Genomic DNA, 23,505 nt, shown 5'->3' with positions numbered 1-23,505 from the left:
TTGGAACATGATACTCAGTTTTGCTGGGTAGGTGATTCTAGGTTTTAATCCTAGCTCCATTGACCTCCGGAATATCGCATTCCAAGCCCTTCGATCTCTTAATGTAGAAGCTGCCAGATCTTGGGTTATTCTGATTGGGTTTCCACAATACTCAAATTGTTTCTTTCTGGCAGCTTGCAGTATTTTGTCCTTGATCTGGGAGCTCTGGAATTTGGCGACAATATTCCTGGGAGATTTCTTTTTGGGATCTATTTGAGGAGGTGATCGATGGATTCTTTCAATTTCTATTTTGCCCTGTGGCTCTAGAATATCAGGGCAGTTCTCCTTGATAATTTCTTGAAAGATGGTATCTAGGCTCTTTTTTTGATCATGGCTTTCAGGTAGTCCAATAATTTTTAAATTATCTCTCCTGGATCTATTTTCCAGGTCAGTGGTTTTTCCAAGGAGATATTTCACATTGTCTTCCATTTTTTCATTCCTTTGGTTCTGTTTTGTAATATCCTGATTTCTCATAAAGTCACTAGCTTCCACTTGCTCCAATCTAATTTTTAAAGTAGTATTTTCTTCAGTGGTCTTTTGGAACTCCTTTTCCATTTGGCTAATTCTGCCTTTCAAGGCATTCTTCTCCTCATTGGCTTTTTGGAGCTCTTTTGCCATTTGAGTTAGTCTGTTTTTTAAGGTGTTGTTTTCTTCAGTGTATTTTTCAGTATTTTTTTGGGTCTCCTTTAGCAAGTCATTGACTTGTTTTTCATGGTTTTCTCGCATCTTTCTCATTTCTCTTCCCAATTTTTCCTCTACTTCTCTAACTTGCTTTTCCAAATTCTTTTTGAGTTCTTCTATGGCCTGGGGCCAGTTCATGTTTTTCTTGGAGGCTTTTGTTGTAGCCTCTATGACTTTGTTGTCTTCTTTAGGCTGTATGTTTTGGTCTTCTTTGTCACCAAAGAAAGAATCCAAAGTCTGAGACTGAATCTGGGTGCGTTTTCGCTGCCTGGCCATATTCCCAACCAACTAACTTGACCCTTGAGTTTTTCAGTGGAGTATGACTGCTTGTAGACTAACGAGTTCTATGTTCTACTTTTGAGGGGGAGGTGCCAGCTCTGTCAGAGCCGCACTCCTTCTTCCCCAAGAACCCCCAGTCCAGACTGGGCTTAAATCTTCAGCAGGCTGTTTCACTCCTGCTCTGATCCGCCACTTAATTCCTCCCACCAGGTGGGCCTGGAGCTGGAAGTAACAACAGGTGTAGCTGCCCCATCTCTGCTGCCCATGGGGCTGGAAGCCGAACCGCGAACTCCTTCCACTCCCGCAGCTTTTCCCACTAACCTTCTCCGCAGTCTTTGGTGTTTGTGGGTCGAGGGGTCTGGTAACTGCCACAGCTCACATATTCAGGGTTTTAGGGCCCCCTCCGCCCGGCTTCTGGTCTGGATGGTCCACACCGCTCAGGCTGGCTCTGCTCCACTCCGTTCCCAGCTCCCAGCTCCGTGTGGAATAGACCTCACCCAGAGATCATCCAGGCTGTCCTGGGCTGGAGCCCTGCTTCCCTCTGCTGTTCTGTGGGTTCTGCCATTCTAGAATTGATTCAGAGCCATTTTTTATAGGTTTTTGGAGGGACTCGGGTACTGAGCTCACTCTAGTCCCTGCTTACCAGCTGCCATCTTGGCTCCGCCCCCTAGTTTTACAATTTTGATGGATGTGAAGCAGAACCTTAGAGAAACTTTAATTTACCTTTCTCTATTGGTAATTTGAAACATTTTTTTCATGTGGTTATTGATAGTTTGGAAGTCTTCCTTTGAAAAGTACCTGTTCATATCCTTTAAGCATTTAGCAGTTAGAAAAATTACTCATAAACTTGTATCAGTTCCTTATAAATCATGGAGATGAGAGCCCTATTAGAGTAACTTGCTTTAAAGATATTTTTTTCCCATTTAATGTGCCTCCCTTTTGATTTTAGCTAGATTTGTTTTGTTTGTTCAAAACTTTATATAATCAAAATTGTACAATTAATGTTCTGAGATCATCTCCATGCATTGTTTGGTTGTAAACTGTTTTACTTTTGATAGATCTGGAAGGCAGTTTCTTCCTTACTTCTCTATTTTGTTTATGATATTGCTTTATGTCTAAATTATGGTTCCATTTTGAGCTTCACTATGATAGTATTGATACTTTTACAGTAACGAGCAATTTGGGATTTTTGAGAGCATGGTTGAGTTACCTAAATTCATCCAACCCAATCTCTCCTTCTTTCTCAATTTTGAGGTCATCTCAGTTTGATTCTTGTCTAAAATATACACATTTTTGGACTAACTCGATGACTGTTCAACTACATATTGTAATCTGGGTAATAGTCATTTTTCATCTCCTGCTTTTCTAATGCAGCTGGTTAGACCAATCTGTTTCCCAGTGCTATGGAGAGCTCTAGGAAGATTTTGTAGAGTTTCAGGATTTATGCAATTAATTTGGCTTCATCTATAAATAAAACTTTAATATCAACAGGAAAGCTTTCTTTTGTTTGAATTCTTCATAGAACATCTTCCATGATACTCAAAACATGTTAGGTGAACAGCTGCCTCCCTGTTTGATACCTCACTTAATGTCAATACTTACCAGATTATTGAACAGTTAGTTATCTTCATAGTTGCATCTGTTATAGAGTCTCGTATAATTTTAATGTTTGTTTGGTATATATCTTCCCTGAGGAGAGCCTTCAAGCGAGTATTTTGTTCTACACAGTCAAATGCTTTTAAAAAACATATATTCATCGAAGACATCTGTCTATTTTATACTCTAGACCTTTCAGTCCATTGTATGTTCATAAAGATTTGATCTACTTTTGAAAATAATCTTGGAAAGCATGTTAATTCTTGTCTTATAGTTTCACTAAAATACCCTTGCTGAAGCATAGACTTCTTTGTATGTGTGTTTTAAACAGATAAAATTTATTTTGTTAAACATTTCCCAATAATATTTTTTTCCTTTTTTTCCAGAAAGGGGAAGGCAAGGCAATTGGGGTTAAGTGACTTGCCCAAGGTCGCACAGCTACTAAGTGTGTCAAGTGTCTGAGGCAGAATTTGAACTCAGGTCATCATCACTCCAGGGCCGGTGCTCTACTCACTGTGCCACCTTACCAATAATATTTTAATCAGATACTGGTCACACTTAAGAGTTTTTCTTGCCTTATAAGTTTGACATCTCTCTATCTTAAAGGACCAGCCCCATCTACATAAAACTGGTACTGTTCTTACTACATATATGTAGTTAGATTTAAAAATTGGTCAGGAACCCAAATTTCTTGAAGTTGCCATATTCACAGAGGTATAGGAGACAGTGCGCAAAGGCTAGAAAATAGGAGAGAGCAGATAGCAGAGGAACATCCACTTTGGCTGGAATGTAAAATGTTGGTTAGAGCACTCTGCCTAAGAGAAAGATAGCTTATAATTTCTTGATTTGCCTCAACGATAACTTCATCCTTCAAAAGATGGAGGGAACCAATGAAATGAAGACTACCTACTTCACAGGGTGCTTGTGAAGAATGAATTTTGTAAACTTTTTAAAGTTTGATGTAAATTTTGGCCATTATTATTATAATTGGGTACTTATAGATTATAAATCTCTAAGAAGAATAACTTGTCACTTCTTTCTCTCTCCTCTTCTCTCATTTCTTCAGGCACATGCAACTGCATAGCTCCCATTCTGGAGGATAAAACAACGATATGCAGAAAACTGAAAATTACTATTCTGATTGTTTATCTTATTTTATGATGTAATTTCCTGAATTTTTATGCCGTTACAGATTCTTGACCTGACTAACACATCAAAACATCAGGTATCATGGATTTTGGACATTAATTATGTGGGCAAAAGAATAAAAGATGGCACTTTTTCATTCAGTGCATTTTCTGGTTCTCTTGTGCCGGGTGAAACAAACAGCATTTTTGTAAATTTCTGTTCAAGTAAGTATTTCTCCCTTTGTTGTTGGCATTTCTTTAACATTTTCCAACAGTTTGTTTATGCTCTGAGCTTAGAGTTGCAATGTGGTAAGGGAGAAAGAGTGGTGACCTTGGAGTCACAGAATCTGGGTTTGAATTTGGTATCTTTAACTTACTACCTGTGTGACCTTGGGTGAATCATTTAACCTTTTGGGGGCCTCAGTTTCTTTATCTATAAAATGAGGGCTTTGGATTTGATGACCTTTAGGGCCCTTTCCAGTTGTATATCTGTGATCCTGCCTTTTGCAATACAAGAGTCTCCATTTTAAATGGAAAAATAGAAAGAAAAATACATTGTGGATAGAAAAATGATAGATTATTATTTATAACATTTGTTAAAGGCTTACTATGAGCTAGGCATTGTGCTAAGCACTGAAGAGACAAATAAAAGCAAGCAAGATGCTCTATTTAAAGCTTAAAGTGAAACTAAGACTTTCAGATATACTGTGTATATTTCAACCTATACTTTAAGACTTTTTAGGTTTCAACATATACCTTGAGACTTGTCTGCCAGGAAGTTTGTAGCATATTTATAATTATGGAATCATTAGTTAGTTATCCTATTGATCAGACCTCTTAATTCTTTTCTAAGTTGTTTGTCTCTACAATGTTCTTACAGTATAAATCATTTTCCTGGTTCTGCTTAATTCATGCTTCAATAGTTCATAAAAATCTTCCAAGTTTTTCTGAAGTCATCACCTTAATAATTTCTTATAGCACAATAGTATTCCATTATATTCCTATACCATAATTTGTTCAACCATTCCCAAATTTATGGACAGTCCCTCCATTTCTAGTTCTTTGCCTCTTCAAAAAGAGTAGCTATCAATTTTTTTTGCACATATAAGTCCTTTCCCTCTTTATTTGATCTCTCTGGAATATAGTTCTACTAGTGGTATTACTTCTGTGTCAACCTATGCACAGTACAATAAGTTTTTGGCCACTGTTTCAAATTGCTTTACAAAATATTGGACCAATTCACAGTTCCACCAATAATATATCAAATATGCCTATTTTCCTACAACTCACTGAACATTTGTTACTTTCCTTTTTTTAACTGCCAGTCTGATGGATGTGAGGTGGAATCTCTGAGTTGCTTTTTCACATTCCTCTAATTATTATTGAGTTGGAGAGTTTTAAATTTAAATATTGCTATAAATTGAATGACTTTCTTTGAAAACTGCCTGTTCTCATCCTTTGTCCATTTATCAATTGGAAAATGGCTCTTATTCTTATACATTTCAATCAGTTCCTTATATTTTTTGGAAATGAAACTTTTATCCGAGAAACATATTGCAAAGATTTTTTCCCATTTTATTGTTTCCGTTCTAATTGGCATTGGCATTGTTTGTGCAAAATTTTATTTAAACAAAATTGTCCATTTTATCTTCTGTGATTCTGTTTCTCCTTTGTTTGGTCAGGAACTGCTCTCCTATTAATAGTTATGAAAATAATTTCTTCTGTGTTCCTTTAATTCTTTTATGACATTACTTTTTGTCTATCTCCTGCCCATTTGGAGTTTATCTTGGGAAAGAGTGTAAGATGTTGTTAATGATGGAACAAACATTCCAGAGAGAGAGAGTTTAAGTGGTAAGTAGTTTTGGAGAGAGGCATTATTGGAGAATAGTCTAGGGGATGGAAGTAAGGAATCATAGCTGTGGATAGGTAATAGGATTTATATATTGATAAACTGGGCTTCAGAATCATTGAAATGAGGATAGCATAATGGGGTGGAGTGTGCTAACCATCAGGGAATGAGTCCAAGCAAAATATATTTTGCTTGAGAGAGACCAATTGAGGGAGGAAGGCGATTAAACTGTTTAAGTTTTACCCTTGAGATTCAACCTCTTGGCAAGTGATGATGTTATTTCTATGAAGCCCAAGAGGCCCACCTCACTGAAGTGGGAGATGGGAATGATGAATGATTGAGAATGGCTTCTGGAGCATTGCAGAAGGCTTTTGAGTGAAGTTAAGATCCTAGGTCAGTGCTGGATTCTGACTTCTGAAGAGTTCCTAGAGAGAAGACAAGGGACGATGGTGTGGGATTGTAGCCTGTGCTATGGGACTGTGGTATGCAGGGCTTGCAGGCTTCTCTGGAAGGTACCTTTAGGTGAGAATAATCCCTATACCAATGCAGGTTATTATCTTCTCTATAACTTGTGGTAACAGAGTTGACTAGAACACTTCGAAGTTAAGTGACTTGCCTAGAGTCATATAGCTAGTATGTGTCAGAGGCATATCTTGAACCAAGATGCTTCTGGCTTCCAGTTTAGCTCTCTGCTCATTATCTTATACTATCTGCCTCTATCCCCATATAACTAACTGTAATTCAATATCATATATGATAAATGCATTATAGAAATACAAAGTGAAGTATTCTGTGAGGTCTGGGAAGGGGGAAGTCATATGAAGTGGTCATACGACTTCTTTTCGATCTTCTGATTTATTTAAGACTGGTATTCATTATTTTATATAGTACTTGCATCAGAGTAAAGTTGGTAATAAAATGAATTTATACAAGAAATTTCTTTATTTCCCCATCTACGTTTGTTAAAATCTTGCCGTGTTTTAAAAGCTCAGTTTAAATTACCTTTTCTTCAGTCCAAATGATCATTAAGTTGTAAAGGGCACCATTTCAGTAACATCACAAACATGAGCAAACACACTATTTAACCAACTTTTATTTTTGTTTGGGAATGGCATGATTTTCCTTTGCTTCCCTGGGTACTTTAAAACCTCCCTGCTTCAACAGTTTCACATTCACATGAGGCTGTAATTTTCAGCTTCCTGTGCTGGTCTCAGATAGCCTATTCAACTGACTATTAAGTGTGCATTTATTTCTTTACTAGAGTCCACACTACTATTCTGTTGTAAAATTCAATTAGTTAATTCACTCTTGCTTCCTTAGCAACTTCAGACTGTACACTTATTCTAACTTCTTTAACAAAATCTCTGTTTCTTCTCTTTTTGGTTCTTGAATGGTGCTCTTACTTTTCTTTACTTCTCTCAGATTTATTTTAACATACTTTCTTTACGGTTTATGAGAAGTAGTGACCCTGAATATATTCCTTGGGCAAATGACTTCACCTCTACACCTTGCCTCAGGTTCTCTACATCTGTAAGGCAAGGGTAATGGCACCTCATCACTTGGAAGGTCCCTAAGAACTTGTGATACCAGCTCCTTGGGAAAAATGCTGCATGAGTCCTACCACATTCTTCCCATTGACTTGTTAGCCTTTTACTTGTGTAGAGAAGAAAATCTCATTGTTTCTTTTATGCCAGGGGGAAGTTCTGAATAACATAAGCAGAGAGCTTTCTGAAGAGATGAAATAATAAATTCTGTAGTAGAAGAGAAAGACAGATCTTTAAGGAAATTAGAGTTAGCCTCATACCTGGGTGGCAAGATCAGGGTCCATGCCAAATGTCTACTTTGCTGTGTTGTCAAAATTATTTCCTGGGCACATAGGCGTTTTTCCTGGTAGCCATGTTCATTTGGCCTAGACTCCCTTTTCCTGTCTTTTTCGTTCTAACAGCAGCAAACTTAAGTAGTGCTCCCCCCGCCCCCTATCCCTGCCACCCTATTGTTATTGTTCAGTGTCTCATTCTTTGTGATACAAGATGAAGTTTTCTTGGCAAAGATACTGGAGTGATCTGCCATTTCTTTCTCCAGTAGATCAAGGCTAAAAGAGGTTAAGTGAATTACCCAGGGTCACACAGCTAGTGAGTGTCTGAGGCTTGGAGCTGCCTCCATATTATTGTTTGTTAAAAAGAAGAAAAAATAGAAATTATTAAATGATATCTTTGATCCTAATAATTTGTGAGCTAGTAAAAGTGTTACATCAGGTCTAAGCACCCTTCTTTTTAGTAAAGGGAGAGAAATCTCTCTGCTTATGTTATCCAGAACTTCTTAAAAGAGTCTGTGTAACAGTATTATGTATAGGAAAAAAACTACATCAATTCAATTATTTTTCTTGGAAATTCTAGGACAGTTGGCAAGTTAAATCCCCAAAGGCAATGATATTGTCCCCTCAGGGTTCTAGAAATATCTCTAGGGGGTTAGAATGATTTTTCTAACGATATTGGCTGAAGACCTCATTCAATTGGATTCCTCCATATTAATCACCAGTGTTTCTTAGTATCTGCTCAATATAAAAAGTACCAGAGATTAGCACCACTGTATTGGTTGACTAGTTTTTCCCTTAGTATTAATCAACCAATTAACATCAGTTAGCTTTTACAAAGGGATGTATATTAAGAAGATATAATGAGAATAAATAAAAATAAAACTCAGCAACCAGGTCATGATTCTCTACCACCTTGTCCTCTGAAGACAGTGGGTTTACTTAAAGCAGTTGCTACACAGCCTTTACCCCACAGTTCCCTTCTGAATGCCATATAATTGATGGATGGAGTCACTCCTTTGCTTTTGGGACACAGCATCTCATTGATGAGATGACCCACTCACGGGCTCGATCTATCAGATTGCTCATCAGGGCTACCTCCTTCCCAGGCTTGGCCTTGGGATATCTGGTAGTTCTTCCCTCCCAGTCTCATAAGGCCCTGTAACAAAGGAAAAGATGACAGAGGATGAAGTCTTATCTCAGATGTAGCCATGCTCTCATAGGCTGGTTGTGTGGGGTTGGGGAAAGGGTATCTAACTTCCATCCACTGGCCCTTCAGAACTCAAAGCTATCCTTATACCTCACGTCCAAAAAAATAGGAGAGTGTGAATTCCTGCTTTGGAATCTTATATGCACTCTAGGTTCTGGCTAGGCAGCCAACTAAAAGACCTTTTCTTCACCAAGGACAAGAATTAGTCACAGAATACATGAAAAAACTCCGAAGTGGAGAGCCATGGAATGAAGGCCTTCTTTCTAAGTCATCATGGACTTCTGGAGGCAGGCTCAACAAATATGCATTAACTTATGAGTGGGCCCTTATTGGCCAGTCCCTGCATTGCACTCTTACTTCTCCGACCCCCACTAAAAAAAATTGCTGTCCTCACAATTAATGAGGGTGCATTGAAAAATTTTTTTCAATTCCAAATTTTCTTCTTACCTGTAGCCTCTCCCTCACCCATTAAGAAGGCAAAAAATATAATAGCTTTTGTACGTGTGAAGTCATGCAAAACATTTTCACATTAGCCATGTTGCAAGTAAAAACAAGAAAAATAAAGAAAGTGAAAAACAATATGCTTTAGTCTGTACTCAGAGTTCATCATTTCTCTCTTTGGTGGTGGATCATTGTATTGATCAGAGTGGCTAAGGCTTTCACAGTTGATCATTGTTGCAATACTGCTGTTACTGTGTAAAATGTTCTAATTTTGCTCTCTTCGTTGTGTATCAGTTCAGATGAGTATTCCTAGAATTTTCTGCAGCCATCCCCTTCATCATTTCTTACAGCACAATAATAGTAACCCATCACGATCATATGACACCTTATTTAGCCATTACCCCAGATTTTAATTCTTTGCCATCACAAAATGAGTTACTATAAATATTTTTGTACATGTGGGTCTTTTTTACTTTTTCTTTGACCTTTTTAGGGTAGAGATCTAGTTAGCGGTATTACTGGGTCAAAGGGTATGCACAGTTTTTATAACCCTTTGGGCATAGCTTCAAATTGTTCCCTGGAATAATTGGACCAATTCACAGCTCCACCAACAGTTCATTAGTATATATATTTTTCTACACCCCTCCAGCACTTGTCGTTCTTTTCTGTCATTTTAGCCAATCTGATGAATGTGAAGTGGTACCTCAGATTTGTTTTAATTTGCATCTCTCTGTTAATGATTTAGAGCATTGTAATGACTATTGATAGCTTAGTTTTCTTATTCTGAAAACTGCCTGTTCATATCCTTTGACCATTTATCAATTCAATTTTTTTTATAAATTTGACTCAGTTTCCTATGTGTTTAAGAAATTAAACCTTTGTCAGAGAAATTTGCTGTAAAATTTCTCCCAGTTTCCAGTTTTCTAGTTTTGGCTGCATTGGTTTTGTTTATGCAAAAACCTTTAATTTAATGAAACAAAAATTATCCATTTTAACTCTCATGGTCCTCTCCATCTTTTGTTTAGTTGTGAACTCATCCCTTATCCATAGATTTGACAGGTAATTTTTTCCATGCTCATTTAATTTTTTTGTGATACTACCCTTTATGTCTAAATCCATATCTAAATCCAATATCCAAAAATTAGTTTTTACCAGATAGCTTTCTAGTTTTCACAGCAGCTTTTGTCAAACAGTGAGTTCTTGCCCCAATAATTCTTAGGTCTTTGCATTTATCAAACATTAGGTTACTGTGGTCATTTACTTCTGTAAATTGTGTGTCTAATCCATTCCACTGATCAGCCACTCTATTTCTTATCCAATACCGTATTGCTTTGATGATTACCACTTTGTAATATAATTTGAGATTTGGTATAGCAAGGCTGCCTTTCTTCCCTCCCTTCCAAAACCCCACCACCCCCACTGATCTTTTGTTCCTCCAGAGGAATTTTGTTATTATTTTTCCCACTCTATTAAATAATTCTTTACTTTGGTATTAAATAAGTGAATTTATTGAGATAGAATTGTCATTTTATTATATTGGCTTACCTTACTCATGAGCGATTAATATTTCTCCAATTATTTAGCTATTTGTCTTTATTTGTGTGGAGTGTTTTATAATTGTTTTCATCAAGTTCCATTGTGTATCTTGGCAGGTAGACTCCCAAATATTTTATTCTATTTGTAGTTATTTTAAATGGAATTGTCTTTATCTCTTCTTACTAGGGTTTGTTGGTAATATGTCGAAAGATAGATTTGTATAGGTTTATTTTATATCCTGCAACTTTGCTGAAGTTGTTAATCATCTGGATTAGGTTTTTAGTTGAGTCTCTAGGGTTTTCTAAGTATTCTATCACATTACCTGCAAAAGTGGTAGTTTTATTTCCTTGTTGCTTTTGCTTATTTCTTTGATTTCTTTTTCTTTTTTAAATTTCTGTAGCTAGAATTTCTAGCACACTATTGAATAATAATGGTGATAAAGGAGAGCTTTGCTTCACTCCTGATCTTTTTGGAAAGGCTTCTATTTTATCCCCATTACAGATAACGTTTGCTCTTGGTTTTAGATAGGAACTACTTAACACTTTAAGAAATTAATTGCTCTCTAGTATTTTTAATAGGAATGGATGTTGTATTTTCTTAAAATCTTTGCTATAATCAAATGATTTTGTAGTTTTGACTTTATTTTGGTATAAGGTGTAAGGTTTATATGTAGTTTCTGCAATTCAGTTTTACAGTTTTCCCAGAAGTTTTTTTTTTTTTTTCAAATAGTGAGTTCTTATCCCAGAAGCTGGGGTCTTTGGGTTTATTAAACAGTAGACTACTGTAGTCATTGGCTACTCTGTCTTATGTACCTAACCCTTCCCACTGATCCATCACTGTATTTCTTAGCCAGTAACAATTAGTTTTGATAATTGATACTTTATAATACAATTTTAGGTCTGGAACAGCCAAGACATGTTCCCTAGCTTTTTTTTTCATTAATTACCTTGATGTTCTGGACCTTTTGTTCTTCCAGATGAATTTTGTTGTTATTTTTTCTAGCTCTATAAAATAACTTCTGGTGGTTTGATTGGTATGGCACTGAATAAGTAAATTAATTTAGGTAGAATTGTTATTTTTATTTTATTAGCTCAGCCTACCCAGGAGCAACTGATATCTTATCAATTACTTAGATCTGACTTTATTTGCGTGAAAAGTGTTTTGTAATTGTGTTTATATTAATTTCTTTTTCTAAGAAAGAGTTATTTAAGGATTCTATTTCCTCTTCTGTTAATCAGGATAGTTTATATTTTTATAAATATTCATCCTTTCATTTAGGGTGTGTTTTGAATGCAATGAAGGAAGTGTATTCAAGTTTTGTTTCTTCCCCTTTCTACTGCCCCAAATTTAATACAAGCTTTTATTATGTACCTGTGTGGGCAGCTAGGTGGCATAGTGTAGCCACTATGTCAGGTCTGGAGTCAAGAATACTTATCTTCATGAGTTCAAATCTGACCTCAGACACGTACTAGCTGTGTGACTCTGGGCAAGTCACTTAATTCTGTTTGCCTCAGTTTCCTCATCTATCAAATGAGCTAGAGAAGAAAATGGCAAACCATTATATTATCTTTGTCCAGAAAACTTCAAAGTGGGATCACAAAGAGTTGGACATGACTGTAAAATGACTGAACAAACACCTGTTCCAGACATTGGGCTACATGCTTGGCATAAAAAGAAAAAAAAATAAAATCACATCTGACATTAAGGAACTCACATTCTATGGAAGGGAGGGAAACAGAATGATCCACCAGAAAAAGGGCTGGATTTAGAGTCAATGGTCTTTGGTTAGAATTTTCCCTTTGATTGTTACCTGTGTGACCTTGGGCTGTACCTTTCTGGGCTAAATACAAGGTAACTTGAGAAGAGGTTGGGAGAGTGAAGAAAACCTATGTAAGAGGTGGCATTTGAACTGAATCTTCGGTGAAGATAAGGATTCCAAGAGGCAGTGGTGAAAGCCCAGGAGGAAAAGCTTATGCAAAGGCATATTAATGATGGAATATAGAGTCTTAAGAACAGCTAGTTCACCATTTTGTCTGGAAAATGGAAAGTGTTGCCCTTTCCCCTGTGGAATATACTCTGCTACTATTATGGTGGACCACAAGAGAACTTTGGGGACTGCATTCCAGCCAGGGATGACTTGTACACTCAGAGGCTGCTGAGCCAGAATAGCTGATATAGGGTGCCACAAATGGTAGAAAAAGAAGCAGTTTACAGCTGGAGGCCTTCTTCATTTGAGCTGTAATGTCATTGACAATTAGAAAAATGCAACCATTCCCTATCCTTAAATAATTGTTGCAGGGGCTACAACTAGCTAGGCATGTACGAGGTCCCAGGCTGCCTTTTTATCTCTTGTGAATTTCCTTCCTTTAGCTTCAACTTTGTGAAGTGAAAGGTGTGTAGAGAATGTAGTGGTGGTAGCTGGCATCTTCCTCTTCTCCGGTACATGAGGAACAAGAAGGAGAGAGTGTTCATGCAGCAGCAGGTGCCAAGGGAGGAATAGGCATCCGAGAGAGAGGCCACTGGGAAAGAAGATTGATCTTGGATATTTGATCACATTTATAAATATCAAAGACACAACTAGTAGTATTATATAACTATATTATTTTTGATGATATCTAACCATTAGGCAGCCATCTAACTGTACTAGAGGTAGTAAATTAAGATACTTAATTTTGTTCTTATTATTCTCTAATGCACTGATTCCAAGTATGGATAATTCATCTGTCCTATACCTGATTCAAGCTTATACTTTGAGTACCTTTCGATTTCATCCCTTTTGGGTGAAGCCCTAAACTAGAGCTCAAAATAAGAGGAGTAGCTGGAGTAAGGGTTGGATGAGCCAATAAAGGTAAGACTGGGATGCCTAACTACTGACAAATCAGGTCTCTTCAGAGCTGAATGAGGGCAAACTAAAGTCACCAGATAAAAGACAGGAAATGGTGCAGGCCACTAGCCCTGGGGCCTTGGCAAAGTTGTTTCCTCTAGACTTGTAAATCCTGGACAAGAATGGAAATATAAGTTTGATCCAGATTGTGGAGCCCTTAAATGCCAGGATGAGAAGTTTATAGTTTATCCTAGAGCAATATGGAGTCATTGAAGATTTGTCGGCAGGGATGTAAAATGGGTAGATCTGTGCCTCAGTCACTGGTTATATGTCAGGTGGATAGGAGAAGGGAGAGGGACTGAGAGATTGAAAACAGGAGATAAATTAAGCAGTTGGGGTAGACCAGGTGGTTGATTGTGGGTCTGACCTAAATGATTATCAGAGTAGTGGGAGAGAAGGGAATAGATAGGAGAAATGTGGAGGTAGAATGGAGAAGACTTGGTAACTCATGGTATTGGAGGCTGTTTCAAATCTGAGTGACTGGAAGGATAGGGGTGCCTTTGACAAAAAGTAGGGGAGTTTGGATATAATTCCTTCACCTCATCCTAGATTAGTTTGCTAAATGAGCTATCCTGGATACTTGCTGTTCATCCAGTTTTCATCTTGAGCACTGTACAGTCAAATACATTTTATAGTAGAAATTGATTTACTAAAGCTTCTCAAAAATAGTGATGCCGCTAGGTTTGAGGATGCTCAAAGTATTAAAGTGTCTATTTGGTTTTGCAGCATATTTACTTCAGTTGTGAATAGATGTTCTTTACCTTGTTGGGTAATTGCTTATGTGAAATCATTTAGTTGCAAAGTATAAAATTTATAACTTTGTGAACATCATTTGTCACCAAAGTGTCAAGAGCAAGATTTGGTTGAAAACATTCCAAGTCGTTTTGTCTTTTTAGTATGCAGCCTGCAACCTCAGCCGTAACTTCCTTATGCTGCTGAACCCACATCTAGAGAGTTCTTGCATCCATGAGTGTCATGCAGTTATATTTTTAGGAGAGAATTTAATGCAACAATATATTTATGTTTCTTTGTATCATCAGGGAAGGTTGTAGTTTTGGTCAAAGTACTTTACTGGGAGTGTTTTGAGAATATCTTTATCACTAATATTGTGTTGTGTCTTTTTAGAGAATCTCTTAAATTCATTTGCATTCCCATAAAATAAGCAGACATACAGAAATTTGCATGGAGTTATTTTTTTATCTGGTTGGATAGAGGTTAAAGAAATCAGGGAATCTCTTTTATTTCCTTGATACCTTTCAGGTTTGTCTTTTAGACAGGTATAGCTAAACACCAAACTATTTTTCATTCTGTCTGAATGGATGATTAAACTTCTAATTTAGATATTTTCAGTCTAAGTAGAATGTATTTGGCTTCTGTAGAGGAATATAAGTAGGATCTGTAATTCCACGTCTGAAATTAGTTATCAGTACGGGTAACTTCTTCCAATCGTGTCGATTAATCTGGGTGCCCAGAGTCACAAAGCTGCTAAGTGCCAGAGGCAGGAAGCTCTGTACTCTATCCACTATATGACATTGTTTCTACTTGGTTTCAGTGTAAACTCTCTTAGAGGCAAACTCCTCAGAGCTTAGGTTTTAATAGAAAGGTGCGGGAAGTGACCAAATGAAATGACTCACTGATACGGAGTGAAACAATGTTTACTGAGGGGATATTCAGGTAGAGCTGCCAATTACCAGCATTATAAGCAGTCAGGGCAGTTTTCTAGTAGACCCTGGACCAGCAGTGGAGTATTAAAAATTTGGGAGTGGGAGGATGGGACATGGTGGACCCCTAGAAAAGACTGACCAGAATATACTCTGGCAGTCAGAACCACTAACAGACACTGAGTGATTTAAAGTCCCTCCTCCCCTTCCTTCACTCTCTTTATTGGAGATGTTTTTAGACCCTTCAAGAGGAGTTGTGTGGGAAATAGTGATGCATAACTACATGCATAGTTAACCCTCCTCCTATGCACATAACAGCCCCACCATTTGTGGCAATTCACAGACTGAAAATGCAAATGGTCTTTTCCATAAAACCAGTGTGAGAGCCACATGGAAGGAAGTTTGCAGCTTTTGATATGTTGTTCATATTATTTGCCCTTAAATACCATTTTTTAAAATATTATGGGAAAAGCTGACAGTTATAATTAAAAAAAATTAAAATTTTTCAGCAATATGGCTTTTCTTTCCACTGATGTAGATCACAAACTTGTGAGATTTGTGGATTATTGTTGCCAAAAAAGTTCATCACTTGGTAAGAAACCTTTTGGTGATGTACTTCTCTGCATTTGAATAGGGCTGGATGAGAGATTCATGCTTCATTGGATGACAGATACATGGTCTAAGGCTATGCCCGCGCTCAAGACCTTTCCAGCTTGCTAAGATTTGATTACAGCTTGTACTTGCATCCAGGAGGCTGCTGGCATGCCAGGAAAGCACAGGTTCTTTTTATCTGCTTAAACAAGGAAAACATGGTGAAGGGGTTGACCAGCTTACTTTAATCCAGCATTCAGTTAGCATACAGACAACATTCATTTAGTTCAGGGGAAAATGCCAGCATTCAGTTAGCATTCAGTTAGTTCAGGGGAGCATATAGACAAGCATCAAGAGACAGACCAAATACAGATTCATTCACTTCAAGGGAAAAAACCAGCACCCTGAGGTTCAGAACATTCATTTAGTTCAGGGGAAACGAACCAGCATCCCAAACTTCAAAACAAAATACAAACAAATTACAAATATCAACAGACAGACCCAATACAATTCGCAGTTACTAACATCTGGGCTCAGCCTGAGAGCATGGGCTGGCCCAGAGTCACGCTCCCCACTGCTCCCGCGCCAACCGGAAAAGGAAAGAGGACTCTTCAAGCTGTCCTCTCCCCTCTTATAGAGTTTTTGACATCATCAAGCACCGCCTGAATGACCAGGGCCGATTGGTTCTTGAGTTGGCCCCTCCCCCTAGTGTAGACTAGATTAACACCCAATAGGGCGTGGCTCTGGAGTCAACACCTCCCCCTTTCCCTCAGCCAGCCCCATGACTCATCATACAGGAAGTTCTCTGTTCCCAGGCATGGTCTCTGGGCTTCCTGCCCCGGAAGAGGAGCACCAGGCCCAGCACCCAATGAGATAAACTGATCCACCCAAAGAAAACAAAGGCCATTCTGGTCACAGTACTCAGTTGGGAGAACCCTTGAGAACCCAGAGTAATCTGCTGGCCATGATGAGGTATTAGGGTAGGACTTTGGAAGATTTACAACAATGCGCAAATTACTTGAGATAAACTATAATTTTGATATAATTTCATTTTGTAACAGCAGTGGTCATGTGTTGGTACTTCTACTGACATAGGATTTCCTCAGAATGTCTAATCTTAACCAGATGAAATTAGATTGACCTGGTTTTTCCCACCTTTAAGTTATCAATCTGTTGAGTGCTAGATCTTGTGCCATATACATGCATTTTGTTGCTATTTTTAATGGAGTTTTTAATTTTATGGATTTGAAGAATGGACATTACGAAAGTTTTAGCTCTTACAGAGTACACATCAATGACTATTAGAAGTATTGTAACAACTGTTGTGGGGGATTGAAGGAATTGAACCATTTTAAGGATCATTCAAGTACACAATAAGACACAATCTGTTTTACAGAAGTACAAAGGAAAGTACAGTTGCAAGTGAAAAATAATACCAAGAGCTGATAAACAATTCTGTAAAATACATTATCAGAAAAAAAGCAAAGGCCTTCAAAGGGACATGGAAACTGGAGAGGCTGTTAGTGATTCCTATATGGTATAGTATAAGCATCATGAATTTAGGAGAACTAAAGAAGATTAGTTTAGAAAAGAAGCTACTGACTGGGCTATAATCACAGCTAGACTTGGCATTTTGGATGGGCACAGAACATTTAACATTCTATCCTACATGGTTGAGCATTTTTACTGCACTAATTTTTATTCTTTGTAGCTTTCTAGTGTAGGGATAGAGGAGGAATTTTTTCGTGTTAATCTTGACCTGTACTTCTAGCCTATGACAATCAATTAATAAACATCTCGCTTAATACTTCTACTTAATATCATTGTTCCATCTTGAGGCCTTTCAGACATTTGTTAGAGTTTGTGTAGGAGAACTGGGCTCCTCTACCACCCTTAATGTCACTATCTTAACCAGAACTGTGAGATGAATTGTATTGTTCAAAGTCTTTACCCTGTAGTAGTATGGAGCAAAGGTCAGTGGCTCTGGGAGGCTCTTAACTGTTCATCCTCTGATCTGGGTGGGGTCTGGGTGGATGATAGTATAGTGAGAACAATGGAAAAGAAAAAGGTGCTGGCTGGGCCTTTGTCAGCCCAGACTGTTTGCTCTAGGTTGGGTGGGGTCAGGAAAGCAGAAGAGAGAATGCTAGCCCTTGTTCAGCCCTGCTGCTAGCCCCTCTAGGCTAGAGGGGAAGGAGGAAGGCACATTGTGAGAGAAAGCAGATAACTCCTCTGCCACCCTTCTCCTCCAGTCTAGGTGAAAGGCAGTAGAAGAAGGTGCTAAGTCTTGATCAGCCTGACCATGGGGTTCTCTGAGATGTAGGTGGGGGAGTAGAAAGACTACCATATACCAGATACTGTGATAGGTTCTGGGGCATAAAACAAAAATAATCTTTACCAAAAAGGAGAATATCTCTATCATGGGAACAACATTTACATGGAAAAGTGTATATAAAATAAATAAAATGATTGGGAGAAGAAGGAACTAGCAATTGAAGGGGTGGGGTGGATTTCAGGAAGAGCTTCATGGAAATGGAACTAAAGATTCATGAAGAGGAGGAGGTCAAGGGTCAAGAAAATACATTTCAGTCATGAAGATGAGTAATGGAGCATTGTGTATGAGGAACAGCCAGGTAAGTCCAGTTGTGCCACAGAGTGTGTGAAGTAAAGTAATGTATAAGAAAGCTGGAAACAAAGGTTAGAGCTAGTAGTCTCTGAAGGTCTTTAAATGCCAAATAGAGGCATTTGTGTTTGATCGTCGAGGTAACAGGAAATCATAGAAGTTGACTGAGTAGAGTAATGGTATGGTTAGACCTACAAATTAGGAAGATCCTTTTGGAGGTTCTGTGGAGCATGGACTGGAGCGTAAAAAGAATTGAGGAAAATATACCAATTCAAAGGCTACTGCTTGGGACAGTCTGAGTGAGAGCTGGTTAAGAACTAGGTGGTGGTCCTATGAGCAGAATGAAAGGGACATATGTGAGATAAATTGTGGATCAATGAAGCTTGCAACCAATTGGATCATATCAATGAGGGAGAAGAAGAAATCAAGGATAATTGTGAAATTGCAAACCTAGGTCATTGAAAGGATAGTGGTGGCCTTCGCTGAAATGAGAAATTTGAAAGAGGGTGGGATTTAATGGGTGGGGAGGGGCATAATGAGCTCTATTTTGGCTGTGTTGACTTTGAGATGCTTGTGGAACATACAATTGGAAACATCTCACTGGTGCTTGATCTCAAGAGAGAGAGACTAGGGCTAGTTATATAGATCTGGGAATCATCTGCATAGAGATGATAACTAAATTCAGGGGAGCAGCTGGTCAGTGAGAGAGTGTAAAGCAAGGGTCAGGATACTGTGGTTCCATGGAAAGCCAAATCTATCTGTCATTTATTTTTGTATAGCACAGACGCTAAGAATGTTGGGTTTTTTTACATTTTAAAATATAATAAATTTTTATTAAAAATAAAAAAAAACATGGCTTAGCTGTGGGCTGTACAAAAACAGGAGGTAGTAAGATTTCTCTTATGGGAAATTGTTTGCTGACCTTTAGTATAGACTTTTAAGAAAAGGCCTAGGCTTGGAAACAGAGACTCTACTGGTTAGAGGGCAGGCATGGCAAATAGTTTTGAATCTTTATTTTGTCAACCATTACATTAATCTACCCAACTTTGTGACATTTTTAAATTTGATAATCATGTATTCTGTGTCTTGTTTTAGAATTTAATCATATCCTTTACAAAAATTAACGTATATTACATTCATCATTTTGACACTGGGATTTAGGAAGAGATTGAATTGGTCTAAGGGGAATTTGCTAAATCATATGAATCTTTATACTTGGGGTATTACATATAAATTTACAAATTTTGTTTTTTGTAGGTTGTATTTTTTTGCATTATTAAGGTAATATATCCTGACTTTTTTCAGTGGTCAGTCCCCCTTTTCAGTGTACCATGAATATTTTTTCCCAAACTAAAATAAAAAAACAAACACAAACAAACCCTAAAATCTAAATATTCTATCATCTCTACATACATAGGGTTTTCTTTCAGAGGATTTGGAGGTAAAGAAAAGAAAAAAAAAGGGAGAGAGTCACAATGGGTTAGATAGGATGAACAGGAAGAGAAATAGCGTCAGGTTATTAGGTTTATGAATTTTAAGAAGTAAGGACCTTTTGCAGGTGAAAGTTTTGCAAGAGGATCAGAATTTGAGAAACAAATTGTGAGCAACACTGCTCTTATGAAGCACTACCTCTTCCACTTCTTGTCCCACTACTCAGCCCAAGAAGCCATGGTGGGACTGACCAAGGTTTAGCACCTTCTACTTCCTGCCTCTAACCCCGATTAGAGGAAGAGGGGGTGTTGTTGTTCAGTTCCGTCAAACTTTTTGTGATCCTTTTAAAGGTCTTCCTTGTTCCAAACCCAGTGCTCTATGCACTATGGTGCCACCTAGCTGCCTTAGAGTCAGAGGGGGTGGGACTAAAACCTGATTTACCTGCTTCCTGTCTCACTGTCCACCTGCCTCGGTCTTACCTCCTCCAGACTAGAGGAGGTAGCTGCAGGGCTGACCAAGGCCCAGACAGAATCTTTTTTCTTTTCCGTTGCTCCTACTACACTATCTACCCAACCCCCCCCCCCCACCCCAGGCCAGAGGAACAGAGGTTTCCAGGGCCGCTGGCCTTTGCCATCACACCCCTACCCTGTGGAGACTGAACAATACAATTCATCTCACAATTCTTGTTAAGATGTTGACATGAAAGGTTGCAGAGGAGCCTAGTTCTCTACACAAACTCCAACAAATATCTGAAAACAGCTCAAGATGGAATAATGATAATAAGTAGTAGTATTAAAATATGTACTTAATGATTGATTAGTATGGACAAACTGGAAGAGTGGGGTCAAAATTAACATGATGAAATTTCTTTAAAAATGTTTCTATTTATATTTTTTGTTTTTCCATTACTTGCATTTCCAAAAAAAAATCCCTCCTCCATCCCTACCCCCCAAAAGTGACAAATAATAAAATCAATTCAGCAAAAATACTCAACACATCAACCACATAGGATAGTATATGCAATGTTCCATAGCTTACAAGAATCACTCTCTTCTGCAAAAAAAGGGAGGGAGATGTGTTTTTGTCTCTCTTCCCTATGGACAAGCTGGATCATTCTAGTTATATAATTCTTAGATTCATTTAAAATTTATTATTGTTCTTTCTGTATATGCTGTTGTGTGTATGGATTACTTTCCAGTGTTCACTGCAGTTATTATCAAAATGAGAATTCTGCAATGCTTGTTGAAACTGGATATAACATCCAGTACAAATCCTCATATGCAGCTTCAGCATATGAAAACATAAATATATTTGTTGGTGACTATAGTTCAGTACCTCCAGGGACTTAGCCTCTGAAGACTTTTAGAGAGAAACTACAAAACTCTCAATGTAGTTAGACCAATTTCATTTATTTTCTTTGGACCAGACCTGTGACTTCATTAATACTGAGTACTCCCAGTGAGGAAATTCCTTCTACCAATGAAGATTGGCAACTGCTATGCAACTTACATACTTTGAGAATTGCCTAGAAATACTGAGAAAAATGAATTGGGATTAAGGGAGGGCTGGAAGTAGGAAGACCAGTTAACTTGCGATGAGAATGGAAATAAATGAAGAAGGAAGACTCAAGAAGTGCATGTACCTGATTTTAATGTGTTATCTTTAGAAGCTTATAGTTCATATCCACACGAATACTTGAGAGATCATTTCAATATTATTTTTCATTTGCAAAGAGCACTGAAATTGGTAATTCTTTACAGTTTTTCTTAGTTGCAAGACACTATTAGTATTGCTATCTCTATTTTTCAAGTGAAGTGATTTGAGGCATAGTACTCAGGGCCAAATTTAAAAAAAAACAGCTACAGATCAGGATTTAGAATTTGTAGACTTTCCAAACTTGCCATATAGTCATTTGGGCCATTCAGTCTCTCAAAAAATGTCCACTAGCATCACAAAATATTTTTTAGCTTGAGATCTTTGTGTTTTCTTTATGTTGGCATTGACTAATCGTATTGGCTCCATGTGAAAAACTATAGATTGCAGAGCTGTGCTTGAATAAATTTCCTTTCTTCCTTCCTCCCTCTTTCCTTCTTTCCTCCCCCCCTCCTTCCCTCCTTTCTTCATTCCTCCCTCTATTTCTCCCTCTTTCCTTCCTTCCTTTGTTCCTTCATCTATTCCTCCTTTCTTTCTCTCCCTCTATTCCTCCTTCCTCCCTTCCTTCCTTCCTTTGTTCCTTCATTCCTTCCTTTGTTCCTTCCTTCCTTCCACTATTCTATTATTTGGATCCTATTGAGAATTGAGACTATGAGTTCCTCTGGGAAACTAATCATATGGCTGATTTTCCATGTAAATGAAGTGCTAGGATTTCATATCTACATGGAAGCTTTAAAGCCCCATCAAAGAGTACTAAGTCTAGTTAAGGTCTGAAACAAATGAGATGGAGAAGACAAAAGTGTGAGTGGTTGCCTGCTCATGCATTCATTATTGTGTTTTTTAATGCATACAGGTCCCTGCAAGAATCATTTAGTATTCTAGGCCAGTCCTAGTTCAGGCCAGTCCAGCAATTCAGGTTTAGGATGTGGACATATAAAGGTATTTGTGAACCATAAAATACAATGAAAATTCCTTCCTTAGAATGAACTTAAGAAAGGATGCAATTCCCAAAGTTGTGGGTGGGAGAAGGGAAACAAACAGCTGTATGAACTCAGATGAAACACTATTCCCCTCTCCTCTGTATTCCTGTTAGTAATCATTGGGAAGTCAGAAAGGAACCACTGCAAGGTATTGGGAATTCTGCCAAATCCCTGGACTCCCCAGTGTCTTTTATACTTCAGATGTCAAAGAAGCCAAATATCCTCTTTGCCCCCTTTAGTGACCAGCACAGCCTATGCAAAAATGGGCCCACTTTTACTGTATTTGAACTCGGAGTGCTTCCTGACTGCCTCTCTTAATGGATACAGAATAGCAAATGAGGCTGTACCAAATTGTGCTTACAATAAAATGTCTAAATTAATCTTTATTCTAGGAGAAGTGGTGAGAGCTAACTACCTCTAACTCAATACATTAGTTTTCAGTATTAAATGGAATAACCTCTACAAAGTTGTCTAGTTAACTGTATAAATTAAAATTTGCTTCATTCTAAAAAAAAATTCGAGGGGTTTGTTGTTTACCTTTTGGAGTCTTTCAATGGTACTTCTACATGTAGCATAAATATAATCTCTGTGCTGGTAGAGTAATACAATATCACTTTATTCACTCAAATTTAAAGGCGTGCTAGTTTATCCATATTTATTGTAGTAACTTTGACTCTTCCAAGAATGTTTATACAACATAGTGGACTTTTTATTAAACTTCTTAAGGTGGTTGAGGTTGAATTAACTCTTGGAGGAAAATTATCTATTAAAATAATAATTTAGAAATTACTAGTTTGAGATAGTGGAAAGATTACTGGACTTTGATCAGAATATTAGATTTCATTCCTGGTCCTACCACTTACTGCTAGTGTGATTTGGGGCAAATCAATTAACTCTCTGAGCCTCAGTTTCTTTATTGGTAAAAATGGGTGCATGACACTTGCTCCAGATTCCTCATGAGACAATCGTGAAGATGAAATGAGGGAAAGAAAAGTACTTGTTAAGCCATGAAGTCCTAAATAAATGGGAGGTATTATCAATTCTCAGCCTATAGGGACTAGGTCTTATCTAACTTTAGTATTTCCTCCATCTCTTTTCAAATGAGAAAATAAGG

General features: G+C 37.7%; 1 protein-coding gene across 1 annotated transcript in view; it reads left to right on the top strand.

Annotated features, from left to right (window-relative positions):
* CFAP47 (cilia and flagella associated protein 47) overlaps positions 1-23,505 on the top strand; it is a 965,255-nt gene that overhangs the window by 175,387 nt on the left and 766,363 nt on the right. Inside the window, exon 26 of the mRNA XM_036744194.1 lies at positions 3,788-3,947. Within this exon, the coding sequence (XP_036600089.1) occupies positions 3,788-3,947 (160 nt within the window). The remainder of the gene's footprint in view (positions 1-3,787; positions 3,948-23,505) is intronic.

This window comes from Trichosurus vulpecula, chromosome 2 (assembly GCF_011100635.1).
Source record: "Trichosurus vulpecula isolate mTriVul1 chromosome 2, mTriVul1.pri, whole genome shotgun sequence".
NCBI classification, from domain to species: Eukaryota; Metazoa; Chordata; class Mammalia; order Diprotodontia; family Phalangeridae; genus Trichosurus; species Trichosurus vulpecula.
This window is presented reverse-complemented; position numbering and strand designations above follow the sequence as displayed.